Source organism: Centropristis striata, chromosome 20 (genome assembly GCF_030273125.1).
Source record: "Centropristis striata isolate RG_2023a ecotype Rhode Island chromosome 20, C.striata_1.0, whole genome shotgun sequence".
NCBI classification, from domain to species: domain Eukaryota; kingdom Metazoa; phylum Chordata; class Actinopteri; order Perciformes; family Serranidae; genus Centropristis; species Centropristis striata.
This window is the reverse complement of record NC_081536.1, coordinates 25,823,931-25,837,736: the sequence shown is the minus strand read 5'-3', so window position 1 is coordinate 25,837,736 and position 13,806 is coordinate 25,823,931. Positions and strand designations below refer to the sequence as shown.

The following is a 13,806-nucleotide window of genomic DNA, read 5'->3' as shown; positions in this document are numbered from 1 at the left end:
GGGACTTAGGTGCAGATTAGATCACATTTTATCACAAATTAACCCAGAAAACTAGGTAATTTCAAAGGGTTCACATATTTTTCTTGCCACTGTATGTTGAAATTTATTTTTCTCAATATCATAGTCCAAGAAAGACACCCAAAAATGTCATCAAATTACCCATTACCTATTCATTATGTTCCATATCTGACCTCAACATTAGCTTCTATAGTATTTGTGCTATACCCAGACAAGACAACCATCATTGCTGATTTGTAGATTCAGATGTACTCCAACATTTACTGATGTTACTGTATTTTTAGATGAGCACTAAAATCTTTCTTCTACAATTGACACCAAAATACGATACAATATGTGGCATAAAATCAACAAAATGATCATTAAAGTATGGAAACATACACTCGGTTTTCAGTGTGTTGGGTACAGTTAGCTAAACTAATTTAGTCTAATACAACAGTTCCGTGCTGAATCCTCCTCCATTAGGGTTACAATGTTTGTTTTGTGCCCACAGAGCTGTCAATTCAACGTTCTGCTCATTTTGGAGGCTCAACTTTTACCCCCTTTTCGACCAAAGCAGTTCCAGGGCCGGTTCGGAGTTGATGCTAATGTTGGTTCAACTTGCAAACCAGCTCTGAACCTGTTTGCTTTTCCACAGGCTCTAGAGCCTGTCGGTCAGCAGAGCAGGAGCTGTTGACCCCAGTACCAGTCTGCAAATGAATCATGCATGCGTGAAATTGCAGCCTCAACCGTATCCAATCTAGCCTGGCTAACGCCAGACTAATCACAAATGAGATTAGTCTGGAAACCAGCCATTCATTTCTCCGTAGAGGAGGCGTGGTTTACGATCCTCCAGAGCCGTTTATTGGGCGCTTAGAATGTCTATCAAAAGCATCTGTAGGTAGCTCTTAGCCAATCGTATCAGTTATACCAGATGACGTATGTAGAGCGACAGAAATTGATGTTTGTTGTGTGTCTGTCTGTGAGAGAGTGTTGCTTGCTGCTTTGCTTCTCCAGTTCTCGCTTTCTGCAAGATTATTTATTTTCACGCCTTATTCCCCCTCATGTCATTATGCCACACACATCCACTGATTTTATGGGCAATAAACAAGCTGCTGTGGGTCTCTTGGCGGCTCCGCTGTCCCCCAGCTCGTAGCGAGATCACCGGCGTTACGGTAGCGGGGCTTGTAGCGGGGCTAGTAGCGGCGCTAGTTGGTAGATTAGTAGATTAGACTTTTCCCAAATCCTGTCGGAAGCAAGGCTAAAACATCCTTTTTCGTGGTGAAACAGGAGTGTAAAGTCAAACGTTGTTCTTCTTTTAAAATCAACTTTCGCTCTAAACTATTTAAAACACCATCTACAGCTAAAGAGAGTTTTGCGTCTGTGGAGCCATGTTGGATCTGTAAGAAAACTACAAAACTACAAGCTTCCGTCTGCCGAGTAGTAGGCGTCATCTTCTTGTCGTCCCTCCCCGTTCTGTGATTGGATCCCTAAAACAGGGCTAAGAAACGGCCCTGCTTGCCAGACTGCCTGGAGGTTCGAAATTAAATTCGAGCATGCAAGGCAGTATGGGTATACCCAGGATATATTTAATTAGCGTCAACTACATGGTAGCAGCTCAGTAGCGGCTCAGAAAAATACCTACCCAAGGCAGGTACTTTCTGAGCTGCTACCTAAGCCGCTAACCGGTGAAGTTGGGCGGATCTTGGGCGGATCCTTTCTCCCATGTCACACCCATAGCGGCTCACTAGAGGAAAAAGTACCATATGGAAACGTGCCTAATGATGCACGTTTTAGTTGGTCTCAACGGCACCGAGTGGTCTCACGGTTTGCAGTTCAATACCATCAAACAAGAGTTAATGCCGCTGTGGAACCAGTTTTCCAGGCAGAGAGCCGGTTCTTTGGCAGTCAAAAACCAAAGAACCGGTTTGCGATTGGCCACCGCCCGGGAACCGGCTTGGTCGAAAAGGTGAGGTTGACCTGTAATACATTATACTGAGATGTGTTTCTGTTATTTAGGCTACCATCATTAATAATTAAAAAAAAGGATGGTGAACAATTGACATTGATGTTAAATAAATGACTTCAACTATTAATCAATTATTAGAATAGTTGACATTGTGAGACTTTATGATATAGACAGTCCAGTTCTCAAAACATCCAGGGGAGGTTTCAAATCCAACATTTCAGATACTACTAGGCCACATGCACACATGCTGAAATAACTACTCATGTTTAAAACAGGAAATGAAAAATGCACCCAAGTTCTACAGCAACAGCAAAATCCTTACAGAGGGTAGCTTACAAAATACAGATTGATAAACGTGTTGCCTTACTTACATCTCTGAAATGTTCTGTAGAAATACAGATTGTACAATGTACACATATAGTCTGTATACATACAGTCCGCTCAGACTGTATGCTGGCCTTAAGTTTCTATTCAGATGGTGCGAGAGATTGACAGTAACGAATGAGGATTAAAGGAAAGATGCAGGAACAAGAAAAAGCAGCTCACACTAAGAAATCACAATGACCACAAGGTTGTGTCTCCAAAAGGAGAAACCCAACTCACAGTGAGTGTCAGTATGGATGGAGTTCCATATGAGTTGGATGGAGAATCAATTCACATCATGGACAACGGAAATGTAAGAGCCATTTAGTCAGTAGTTTGTTTTAACAAGAAAATTATTGCATACCTCATTGCAGGATGGTTTTGAGCCATATCCCTTGGAAAGCTTTGTAATAGAGAATACATGCAGTATTACAACTGAACTCTCAGCACTCATGACGTAATGCTATGGCTCTGGTGTAATATCTGTGTCAGTGAATAATCTACATTGTATTGTAACTCAGTAGCCTGTTAGATCTCAACATCACAACATGCCATCTACAGTATATTATTTTAGTCTCACACATACAAAAATGAACTGAGAAACATACAGCATTTCAAAGCACTATTTTCTATAGATGTTATTGGACCAGGGCTTAGTTGTTTGTATCTAATGTATCTGATCTTGGTTAATATGATGGCACAGTTCAGTGCGTTGTTTTAGTTTATTCAGCTTCCAGGTTGTGAACTGAACTGAGAGGTACAATTGGTCAGTCTTGGAAAAAATGTAACTTTGATCAATGTGTGCTTTTATTCAGAAACACGAGCAACATGATGAAGGAGCTACAATCCTCTGTACCTTTGAATTTAAAATAGAGTTACTTTTAAAGCTTGGGAAACAACCAGTTTGTTTTGGGACTTTCAAGCATATCACTGTCTTTTATCAAGTATCAAGATATACCTGTGAACCAATGTGGACAAGTGGCCCTAAAAGTGCTCAGAAATATGGAAAGTCTGAACATCTGCAGTTCCATGAAAGGAGAACAAAGGCCAAGAACATGTATGATTGAAAGCTCTTAAATGGAGAGGAGGTAGAGATTGTTTTGCCAATTTTATTAAACTGTACACAAAATTTGAAAATCGATAGCCTGCAATCAGCTCTCAACATGATGGTGGATGAGCCAGCAGCTAGCAACTAATGATGTTAATGCCATCACAAACAACAGCAGCTGTGTTGACAAAACTAACAGTGAAACCTGATGGGGGAAACAGCATGGCTTGGGAAGGTGTTATCAGCTATAGCTGCTGTTTGACAGCAGTGCAGAGCAGCAGGGAGTGCACATGCACTAATAGGCACGAGGAACCAGATCAGATTCCACAAAAAATTGTTGTTGTTAGTTGTCAACAAAGAATAGATAGTACAGAACAATAGTTGCTTACTGCTAAATTAGTGTGTAGTGTTTAATTAGTAATGTAGTGCACTGCCCCTTTTAGATATGTTTTTTTTTTAATTCTAGGTAGTTCTGACCACTGGTGGCTCTACAGAGTCATGATTTGATGGGTAGATCTGTTAAGTGTATCTCATGCTCTACTGGCAAACACAGAATGATGCACAGGGACGCGCACAACAACCCCCAACCAACCATTCAACAGACAGGCATAAAATCAAAAGTCACTGTTAAGCACATAGAAGCTGAAGGCTGAATGTCAAATGAGCCAAAATACTAATTTGATTTGTTTTTAATAGCTTACATTTAGATATACAAAAGGTTTTTGACAAAACACTTTCATTTGACAAAAGAAGACAAATATGTCACATGTTGTCGATACAAAAGCAGCCGTAAATTATAATACTGTATAAGCAGACGAATTTTGATTAAAATCAACTACTATTGGGTAAGAAGTAAAAAAGATTAAAAAAAATGTAGTACTTGACACTGTAGATACACTATGCTATGGACACGCAACTTTACAGTAACATTATCTTCTCCGAATAGTGATCACAGGTATCAGTTAATGTATTCATTACATGTTTATTATGCAGTTTGTTAATAAATAAATAAAAAGCTTGGTGATTACCTTACAGTGCTCTTTATCCTTAAAATGAAAGTAGATAACTTTTCAACAAGCTAACTGGCCAGCTAGCAGGTGCTGTTTGCTTATCAACTCCTTAATCAAACAGAATATAATATTGATGTTATTTTCACTACTGCTACAATGTCATTTTGCTCATCGGCGCCGGGCCAATATGAAAATTTTGAGACGATACCAATTTCAGAGGGGAAAATTTTACAGATAACCGATATGGTGTCCATCTGAGTGAATTTTTTAAATGGAATGAAAATAGACCTTTCCTATGGAGATTGTGAACAGATTTTTACACCAATGTGACTCTGCAAAGACACTGAGAGGCTGCTTTTTTAAATTAATAGCTTTCGTGAAGATATTTAACATTATTATGCATCATATATACAATATATTACATATCAACCAATTCTAGAAATTATAACTGAGAAAATACAGAATAAATAAAAATAAAGCAAAGACAATTTCTCATGCAAAGCATTGTTTTTAATAAATTTTATATTGTGTCAAAATCAAATTCTTCTTTAAAAAAATGTGTGATATAGTGTGTTGGAACTGCCATAGTTTTTAGAGTGCATCTCACTAAGGTTATTTGAGGTCAAATTCAAATAATTTAATTTACATGTTTCCCCAGTCAATTGGAAAAAAAACAACAACATGAAGTTTTCTTTAAAATAGAGCTCCCAAGAATTTATGAGGTGCCATTACCCACTGTGTAACGATCTGATAACGATCTCAGTACCCTTAGAGGTTAAGTAGAAAACTGTTTAAGAAAAAGCCTTCTGTCATATTTGCTGAAACTGTCACCAGATTACAGTGACAGTAATACATGAGACAGATATTCTGAGAAAAACGATTATGTTCCTGGGTCACTCCGATTCGGCACTCAAGGGAAAAGTTATTTGGTTTGATTTAACTGATTGGCTGTGTTTTGTGACGCTTCATGATGCAAAAACTTTCAGCTTACTTTCAGCAACTTATCAGCTTTGCTTGATACCTACTATTGTATCTGTGAAACTTCTATTTGTGAAAATGCTAAAGGGGAGATTTCACCGCTTTTGTTTTACACCAAGACCTTAGACCAGGTCCAGATCAAAGCGTCTACAGGCCTACATGCAATTTTTTGGGCACGGAGAGAAAAGATGAACAGAGACAGCAACCGTGCAATCATTTTTTTAATGTCAACACCACAATGTCTAAATATAATAAACGGGAAAGAGTAGAAACTTTTCACCTCATTTATCACAGACATCACAATTACTGTGCTTTTGAAAGAAACTTCACTCAGCTGGCATGAAATTTTGCTATGTAGGCTACAGCTAACAGTAGTTAGCTGTGTATCACACATTCAATGTGCTCTGCAGCTCAAACCGTGAGGAGCTCTGAATATCCGAACAGTATATTATGAGCTTCTGTGGCTATTTCACGGATTTCTGTGAGACCAGGTTGATTATGAGCGCACAGAGCCAAGCAATGTATTAGCTGAAGCCAACTAGACAACGAGGTTATGCACATTAGATCAAGACAGGACTACAAAATAAATTAATATGCACATACCACCTGGTATGTGTATATTAATTATGGTACATCACCTGAGTTGATGAATCTGTCAAAATGACAGTCTATAGAAGTTCATCATTATAAATAATGGCACTTCCAATGGCAACTTCTGCTGCCAGACTTCCAGTTGCCATTGTCACTCAACTGCCACTGATTTTGCCTCAGCCTGGGATACCTACCAATTATATACATATCACAAAGTGTTATGTTGCAATGTTGAGGAAAGAAATAGTAATGTAAAGTGTTTTGAATAGTGTATTGGACTTCCGTCGTTGTTAGGATATGGTGGCTGAGAGGGCTATGTTGGGAGTTTTCATCTTAAAAACTGCGGCTAAGACTTGCTGGAACTCTTTGTGAAGATTATGGTTTGGGTAAGACCATTTTTTTTGTAAGAAGGGTACGTTACATTAAGCATATTAATATTTGTTTATGCCAATACCACTGCGTATTACACAAATGTTATGTTGTGACATTATGGTAATATTTTTAGAGGCAACGATAGCTGCAGCAGCAAGTCGTGCCAGCTGCTACAGAATACTGTGACATAAACAAAAAAACAAAACATGAAAAATGCAAATTAAAATAATCAGAATGACAGATAATCCTGTCATAAAAATATATTGACTCACTATAAAAAAAATATTACCTCAATGTCACAACATACAACACAAGTTTGTATAGCTTAGTAGATAGCATATTATTACCATAAATAGATGATAAGCTTAATGTTACACACATTAAAAAAAAAAAAAAACAATAATAAGAAATTCACTAAAAAACCTATACTGACTGGGGCAGTAAGAGTTTTTCAGCTGGGGCGGTCTGAATCTCTCTGAATATTTGCTGTGATCAGCTTAAAATCTGCATTCCTTTCTGAATTCTGAGAATTCATCTCTGTGAGGGCAAGTGAGCAATTAAGTGGCCATCTAGGGTTGGTAACAACCCCCAGGTGTGAGCAACTTTGCACTTCAATTGGAAATTCCAACCATTCACAGCTCTGGCAGAGGGCGGGATCCAAAGACAGGGCTGCTCCCTTTAAATATCAGAGTTTTCTCCATCCAATTCGGACGAAAGTCCTCTGGTTGCGTTGCACTGAGAGAAGTGAAAGTATATCCTGGCAAAATATACAGAAATTCACTAAAAAACCTATACTGACTGGGGCAGTAAGAGTTTTTCAGCTGGGGCGGTCTGAATCTCTCTGAATATTTGCTGTGATCAGCCTAAAATCTGCATTCCTTTCTGAATTCTGAGAATTCATCTCTGTGAGGGCAAGTGAGCAATTAAGTGGCCATCTAGGGTTGGTAACAACCCCCAGGTGTGAGCAACTTTGCACTTCAATTGGAAATTCCAACCATTCACAGCTCTGGCAGAGGGCGGTCTACGCTTGTCACAATCAGCCTTAATGCGAGAACAGCCGCATTCAATTCCAATCACAGCATAATAACAGGGGCGTTTGCTAAAGTGGCAGCGGCAGTGGCAGCCGTCCTTGGGCAAGACAGACGAGGCTAAGACAAGCAAGTTTACCTGTGCAAGTTCACCGAGCAAAGGGAACCAGTCCTATTCCCTCCCAGTCTTACAATATGTGCCACTCCATTCCTGTTGTTGTCTCCGGTCCACGCAGAAAACTGCCCAAAAGGTGCAGAAACTTATCTAACCTTCGGCCTCTCAAACAGTCCTCACACACTGTCACTTCCTTTTCCATGGGCCTGTGGAACTGCCAATCCGCAGTAAACAAAAGCGATTTTATTACGGCTTACACAAACCACCTTTCTCTTCAGCTCCTTACTCTCACTGAGACCTGGATCAAACCTGAGAACACAGCCACCCCTGCTGCTCTCTCCACTAATTACACCCTCTCCCACACCCCCCGTCCTGCTGGGCGTGGAGGTGGGACCGGCCTGCTAACCTCCAATAAATGGAAATTCACTCCTCTGCTACATTCCATCAGATATGACACTTTCGAATACCATGCCATAACAGTAACTGCGCCTGTTAAAGCCTACGTTGTGGTCATTTACCGCCCACCAGGCCAGCTGGGTGGCTTCACTGATGAGCTAGATACCCTGCTCTCTTCCATACCTGATCATGACTGTCCGTTGCTTGTCCTGGGCGACATGAACATCCACTTTGACAGTCCAGACTCTAATAACTTCATGACGTTAATTCATTCATTCGACCTCCTGCTGGTCCAAAGTCCTCCTACTCACAAAGCTGGCAAGAACCTTGACTTAATTCTCATCCGTAACTGTGCCACAGATGCACTGGTGGTAACGCCTCTCCACCTGTCAGATCACTTTTTTATCCAGTTTAATGTCACTCTACCAGAGCAACCCTCTGCTCCTGCACCAATGGTTACGTTACCTCTATTGTTGCCTCTGCCCTACCTCCACTCAGCACATTCTCCTCTCTGAAGGCTAATGATGCCACTGACTCACTCTGCTCTACTCTGAACTCATGTCTGAACAGGCTATGTCCTTTATCTACAAGGCCTGCTCAACCCAACCAATCCCACCCATGGTTGACTGATACCCTTCGATCACAGCGTACCAAGCTCAGAGCTGCTGAAAGAAAATGGCTCAAAACCAAACTTCCAGACGATCTCATAAACTATCAGACACTATTGTCCTCATTCTCAGGCAGCATCACCGATGCAAAGACTGCTTTTTACAACGACAAAGTCAACAGTGTCACTGACACCCGGAAACTCTTTTCCACCTTCAAATCACTACTCAACCCTCCGCCTCCTCCTCCTCCTACCTGCCTCACCGCAGACACATTTGCATCCTTCTTTACAAGCAAAGTTGCAGCAATTAGCAGCCAATTCTCTGACCCCCACCCGACTACTAATACTGTGACATGTAGAAGTCCTACTACTTGTCTTTCTGTATCTCAGCTGGGCGGCACTGAATCAGTTGCTAGCACCTCATTTTTTGGCTTTACACCCCTCTCTGAGAGTGAGGTATCCAAACTGTTGACATGTAGCCGTCCTACTACATGCTCGTTGGACCCTATACCAACAAACCTTCTTCAGTCCATTAGCCCAACCATCACGCCAGCTGTCACACATGTGATTAACGCCTCACTGTCCTCCGGCACTTTTCCCACTGCATTCAAAGCAGCTCGGGTAACACCTCTTCTCAAGAAACCCTCTCTCAACCCTGCTGAAGTCGAGAACTATCGTCCTGTCTCACTTCTTCCATTCTTATCTAAAACTATTGAACGGGCGGTCGCTAAGCAACTCTCAGAATTCCTCCTACAGAACAATCTTCTTGATCCAAATCAATCTGGTTTCAAAAGCGGTCACTCAACTGAAACTGCTCTGTTGTCTGTGACAGAACCCGTAAAAGAAGCAAGAACTGCAGCAAAGTCCTCAGTTCTCATTCTGCTTGACTTGTCAGCTGCATTTGACACAGTTAACCATGGCATCCTCCTCTCTACTCTCTCTAAAATGGGCATTTCTGGCTTGGCTCTGTCCTGGTTTGATTCCTACCTCAAAGGATGCTCATTCAGTGTATCCTGGCATGGACAGTTGTCTACTTTGTCTTGCCTCACCACAGGGGTTCCCCAGGGCTCAGTGCTGGGACCCCTGCTATTCGCTATCTACACCACCTCTCTGGGTGAGGTTATCCGCTCACATGGCTTTTCCTATCACTGCTATGCAGATGACACTCAGCTCTATCTGTCATTTCCTCCTAATGACCCATCGGTCTCTGTTTGGGTCTCTGACTGCCTCTCTGACATAGCCACTTGGATGAAGGCACATCACCTCCAGCTGAACCTTTCAAAAACTGAACTGCTGGTCCTCCCTGCTAAACCCACAATACACCACAACATCAACATCAAGATTGACTCCCTGTGTCTTTCACCAACCAAGGTGGTGCGAAACTTAGGGGTGATGATTGATGACCAACTCACCTTTTCCAGTCATGTCGCCTCAGTTACCCGGTCATGCCGCTTTGCACTTTACAACATCAGAAAAATCAGACCTTACCTAACTCAACATGCCACTCAACTCCTGACACAGGCTGTTGTCATCTCAAAACTTGACTACTGTAATGCCCTCCTGACAGGCCTGTCAGCCTGCTCAGTAAAACCGCTTCAGATGATCCAGAATGCGGCGGCGCGTCTGGTCTACAACCAGCCTAAAAGGTCACATGTCACTCCGCTGCTCATTGAGCTCCACTGGCTACCTGTTGCAGCCCGCATCAAATTCAAATCTCTAATGCTGGCCTACAAAGTTGTCTCCGGTACTGCTCCTACCTACCTGAACGCCCTGATTCAGACATATGCTACCTCACGACCGCTGCGCTCTTCCAATGAACGGCGCCTGGCTCTGCCCCCCGTTGGTTGAAGGCAATCCAGACTCTTTGCACTTCTTGTTCCCCGCTGGTGGAACACACTACCAGTTCCTACCAGAGCAGGGGCGTCCCTCTCTACCTTTAAAAAACTCCTGAAGACCCAGCTCTTCAGAGAGCATCTTCTCTCCTAGACCACATGATAAGTCTACTCCTCAAAGAATTGTCACTAGCACTAATAGCTCTTATTGCACTATACCTTGATTGTTTGCTTTTTTTACTCTTCCTGTAAGTCGCTTTGGATAAAAGCGTCTGCTAAATGACTAAATGTAAATGTAAATGTAAATGTGTCTATTTAAACCCAAACCATAAACCTAAATCTATCTACATGGTGTTATTGACTTATATTACCCAGACTGCGAAGGACTACACATCAAACCAAGACAATTAATCAAAACACTGATTAAAGGAAGGTCTCGAACACAAGTCCCCCAGATAGATGATAAGATGTGGCTAGTCAAAGATATTTTCCTGACCAAAAGCTCTTCAAAAGGAGACACTGGTTCAAGTCCCTCCTTACTCAAAATAAGTTTTTGATTCAGAACATTTTGCCACAGTATGTCTGAGAAATACAAAATAATTACATTTATCATTTTTAAAACATAAAAGTAAAATGCAACCACACATTTGGAAATGATCACATGGAAACAATTAAACATTTAAGATAATAAGATATTAAGGTTATACAGTTATACTGTATCTCACAAATGTGAGTACACACCTCATGATTTTGTAAATATTTTATTATATCTTTTCATGGGAAAACACTGAAGAAATGAGAGTAGTCAGTGTACAGCTTGTATAACTGTAAATTTACTGTCCCCACAAATTAACTCAACACAGCCATTAATGTCTAAACTGCTGGCAACAAAGTGAACGGGGAGCAGATTTGTTAAATTTGGTGTCGTCTCTCTCACACTCTCTCATACTGGTCATTGGAAGTTTAACATGGCACCTCATGGCAAAAAAGTCTTTGAGTATCTGAAAAAAAGAATTGTTGCTCGACATAAAGATGGCCTTGGCTATAAGAAGATTGCCAAATCCTTGAATCTAAGCTGCAGCACGGTGGCCAAGACCATATATCGGTTTACCAGGACAGGTTCCACTAGGAACAGGCCTCGCCATGGTTGTGCTCAGCATCATATCCAGAGGTTGTCTTTGGAAAATAGAAGTATGAGTGCTGCCAGCATTGCTGCAGAGGTTGAAGGGATGGGGTTCAGCCTGTCAGTGCTCAGACCATGCGCCACACACTGCATCATGTTGGTCTGCACGGCTGTCGTCCCAGAAGGAAGCCTTGTCGAACCTGATAATGTAATAAATTCTCGACAATGTAATAAAAATCTGCACTTGAGTCCATTGAAAATGTAATAAAACCTGATAATGTAATCACTTCCCGATAATGTAATAAAGTGCATTTCCCAATAATGTAATACACTTTTTTACCAATAATGTAATAAAGTATAACATTAATGGGAGGTTATTACATTAACAGGTAAGCCTTCAATTCCCAAGTCCTGATAATGTAATAATTCCCCAATATTGTAATAATTTAACAGCAGACCACCCATTACTTGAGTTCAAGTGTTGATACTGTGTAGGCAACTCTAGCTCAAGAGCTCTAGCGCCACCAACACGTCAAAGTTGAATGTTTATTAACTTTTGACCCGTTCATCCGTTTTTCACAAACGAGGTATCCATGACACACGAATGCATTCAACAGCTTCTTGAAATCTAAAAGGTGCTTGGTGTTATACTTTATTACATTATTGGTAAAAAAGTGTATTACATTATTGGGAAATGCACTTTATTACATTATCGGGAAGTTATTACATTATCAGGTTTTATTACATTTTCAATGGGCTCAAGTGCAGATTTTTATTACATTATTGGGGTTATTACATTATCTGGAATTTATTACATTATCAGGTTCTACAAGCCTCTTCTAAAAACGATGTACAAGAAAGCCCTCAAACAATTTGCTGACAACAAGCAGACTAAGGGCATGGATTACTGGAACTATGTCCCGTGGTCTAATGAGAGCAAGATAAACTTATTTGGTTCAGATGGTGTCAACGTGAGGCGGAAACCAGATGAGGAGCACAAACTGCGTCTTGCCTACGGTCAAGCATGGTGGCTGGAGTGTCATGATCTGGGGCTGCATCAGTGCAGTTTATTGAGGGGACCATGAATGCCAACATGTACTGTGACATTTTGAAGCAGAGCATGATCCCCTCCCTTCAGAAACTGGGCCAAAGGGCAGTATTCCAACATGATAATCAGCCCAAACACTTGCTGCTAGGGCTGCAACGGATCACAAAACTCGCAATTCGGATCAGTGTCACGGTTTTGATTCACAGATCTGATCATTTTTCGCATCAGCAAAACAATTAATATAAATCTAAAAAATAGAATATATCTTTGCTTCAATTTATTTGGTCCAATTTAACAAACAAATCTCAAACAACTCAAGATGTCCATCCAATGTTTAAAGTATTTTTGAAACAAAGTGCAATAAAAACATGGACAGTAAATTACAAAAAATGTACAAAAGTGTACATAATTTCAAAATACTGTAAAAATAGTAAGTTGATAATTGAACCCCCTTCTTCCATCGTCGTTGTTGTAGGTATGGGAAGCCAAAGTGCTCCTATACATGCTATTTAAATGATGTTCTGTTCCTCCGCTCACCATGACTGCAACTCTGCTCATTGGGATTCAACACGCAACGTTCATGCATTTACACACAAGCAGTAAAACTGTATTTAATTTTTTGCAATTGTATCCATTGTTAACATGCGTGTCGAACCGTGGGGGTTGGTCCGTGCGGACCATGGATAAATGTGATCCGTTGCACCCCTACTTGCTACTAATAATTGCCCCAAAATTATAAGAAATGCATGCAAAAAAACACAATGTGCTTTAAATCACAGCAAATAATCAATACATGGTTTTAAGATAATTAAGCAAAAAATATACTAATTTCCAAAAGGTGGTCCCATTTTACTTATTTTAAAGGCACAACAACAGATGTGTATTGCACATGAACAGTTCCGCATGACTATAAATGTTTGATTTTTTAATTTTCTATCTCTACTTCTCCCCCTATTAAGTAAAGACAGTCACAGTGGTGCTTTCAGATATTTTATTAAAAAACAAAACAAAATACAGCTGAATTCTGAACCCACAAAATCAAAATTGGCATGCCAGAAAAAAAATAGAAGATTTTACTTGAGGTTACATGCTTCTAACCAGTCAAATTGCAGTTTACATCCATGTCTCACTTCGTAAGAATAAAAGGTACTATGATTATTGTTTTATGAAATTGTTCGTAACATTGACATGTATGATTGCAGTGAATCATTTCTAGCAATAACTGTCTACCACAACAGGACTTACTGTAAGTCTAAAAATATCATAAAATCAATTTAAATTTTCTCATGTACAACTGAGAAGCGTTAATTTATTACATACAAAATGAGC

At 40.5% G+C, this 13,806-nt stretch overlaps 1 protein-coding gene across 2 annotated transcripts in view; it reads right to left on the bottom strand.

Moving 5' to 3' along the window:
- The window catches only part of nt5c2a (5'-nucleotidase, cytosolic IIa), a 33,560-nt gene that overhangs the window by 15,337 nt on the left and 4,417 nt on the right, over positions 1 to 13,806 (bottom strand). Inside the window, exon 3 of one of the 2 annotated variants that reach the window (XM_059359022.1) lies at positions 2,694 to 2,732. The exons of the other annotated variant lie outside the window; for it this stretch is intronic. Within the exon in view, the coding sequence (XP_059215005.1) occupies positions 2,694 to 2,732 (39 nt within the window). The remainder of the gene's footprint in view (positions 1 to 2,693; positions 2,733 to 13,806) is intronic. 2 annotated transcript variants of the gene reach the window in all.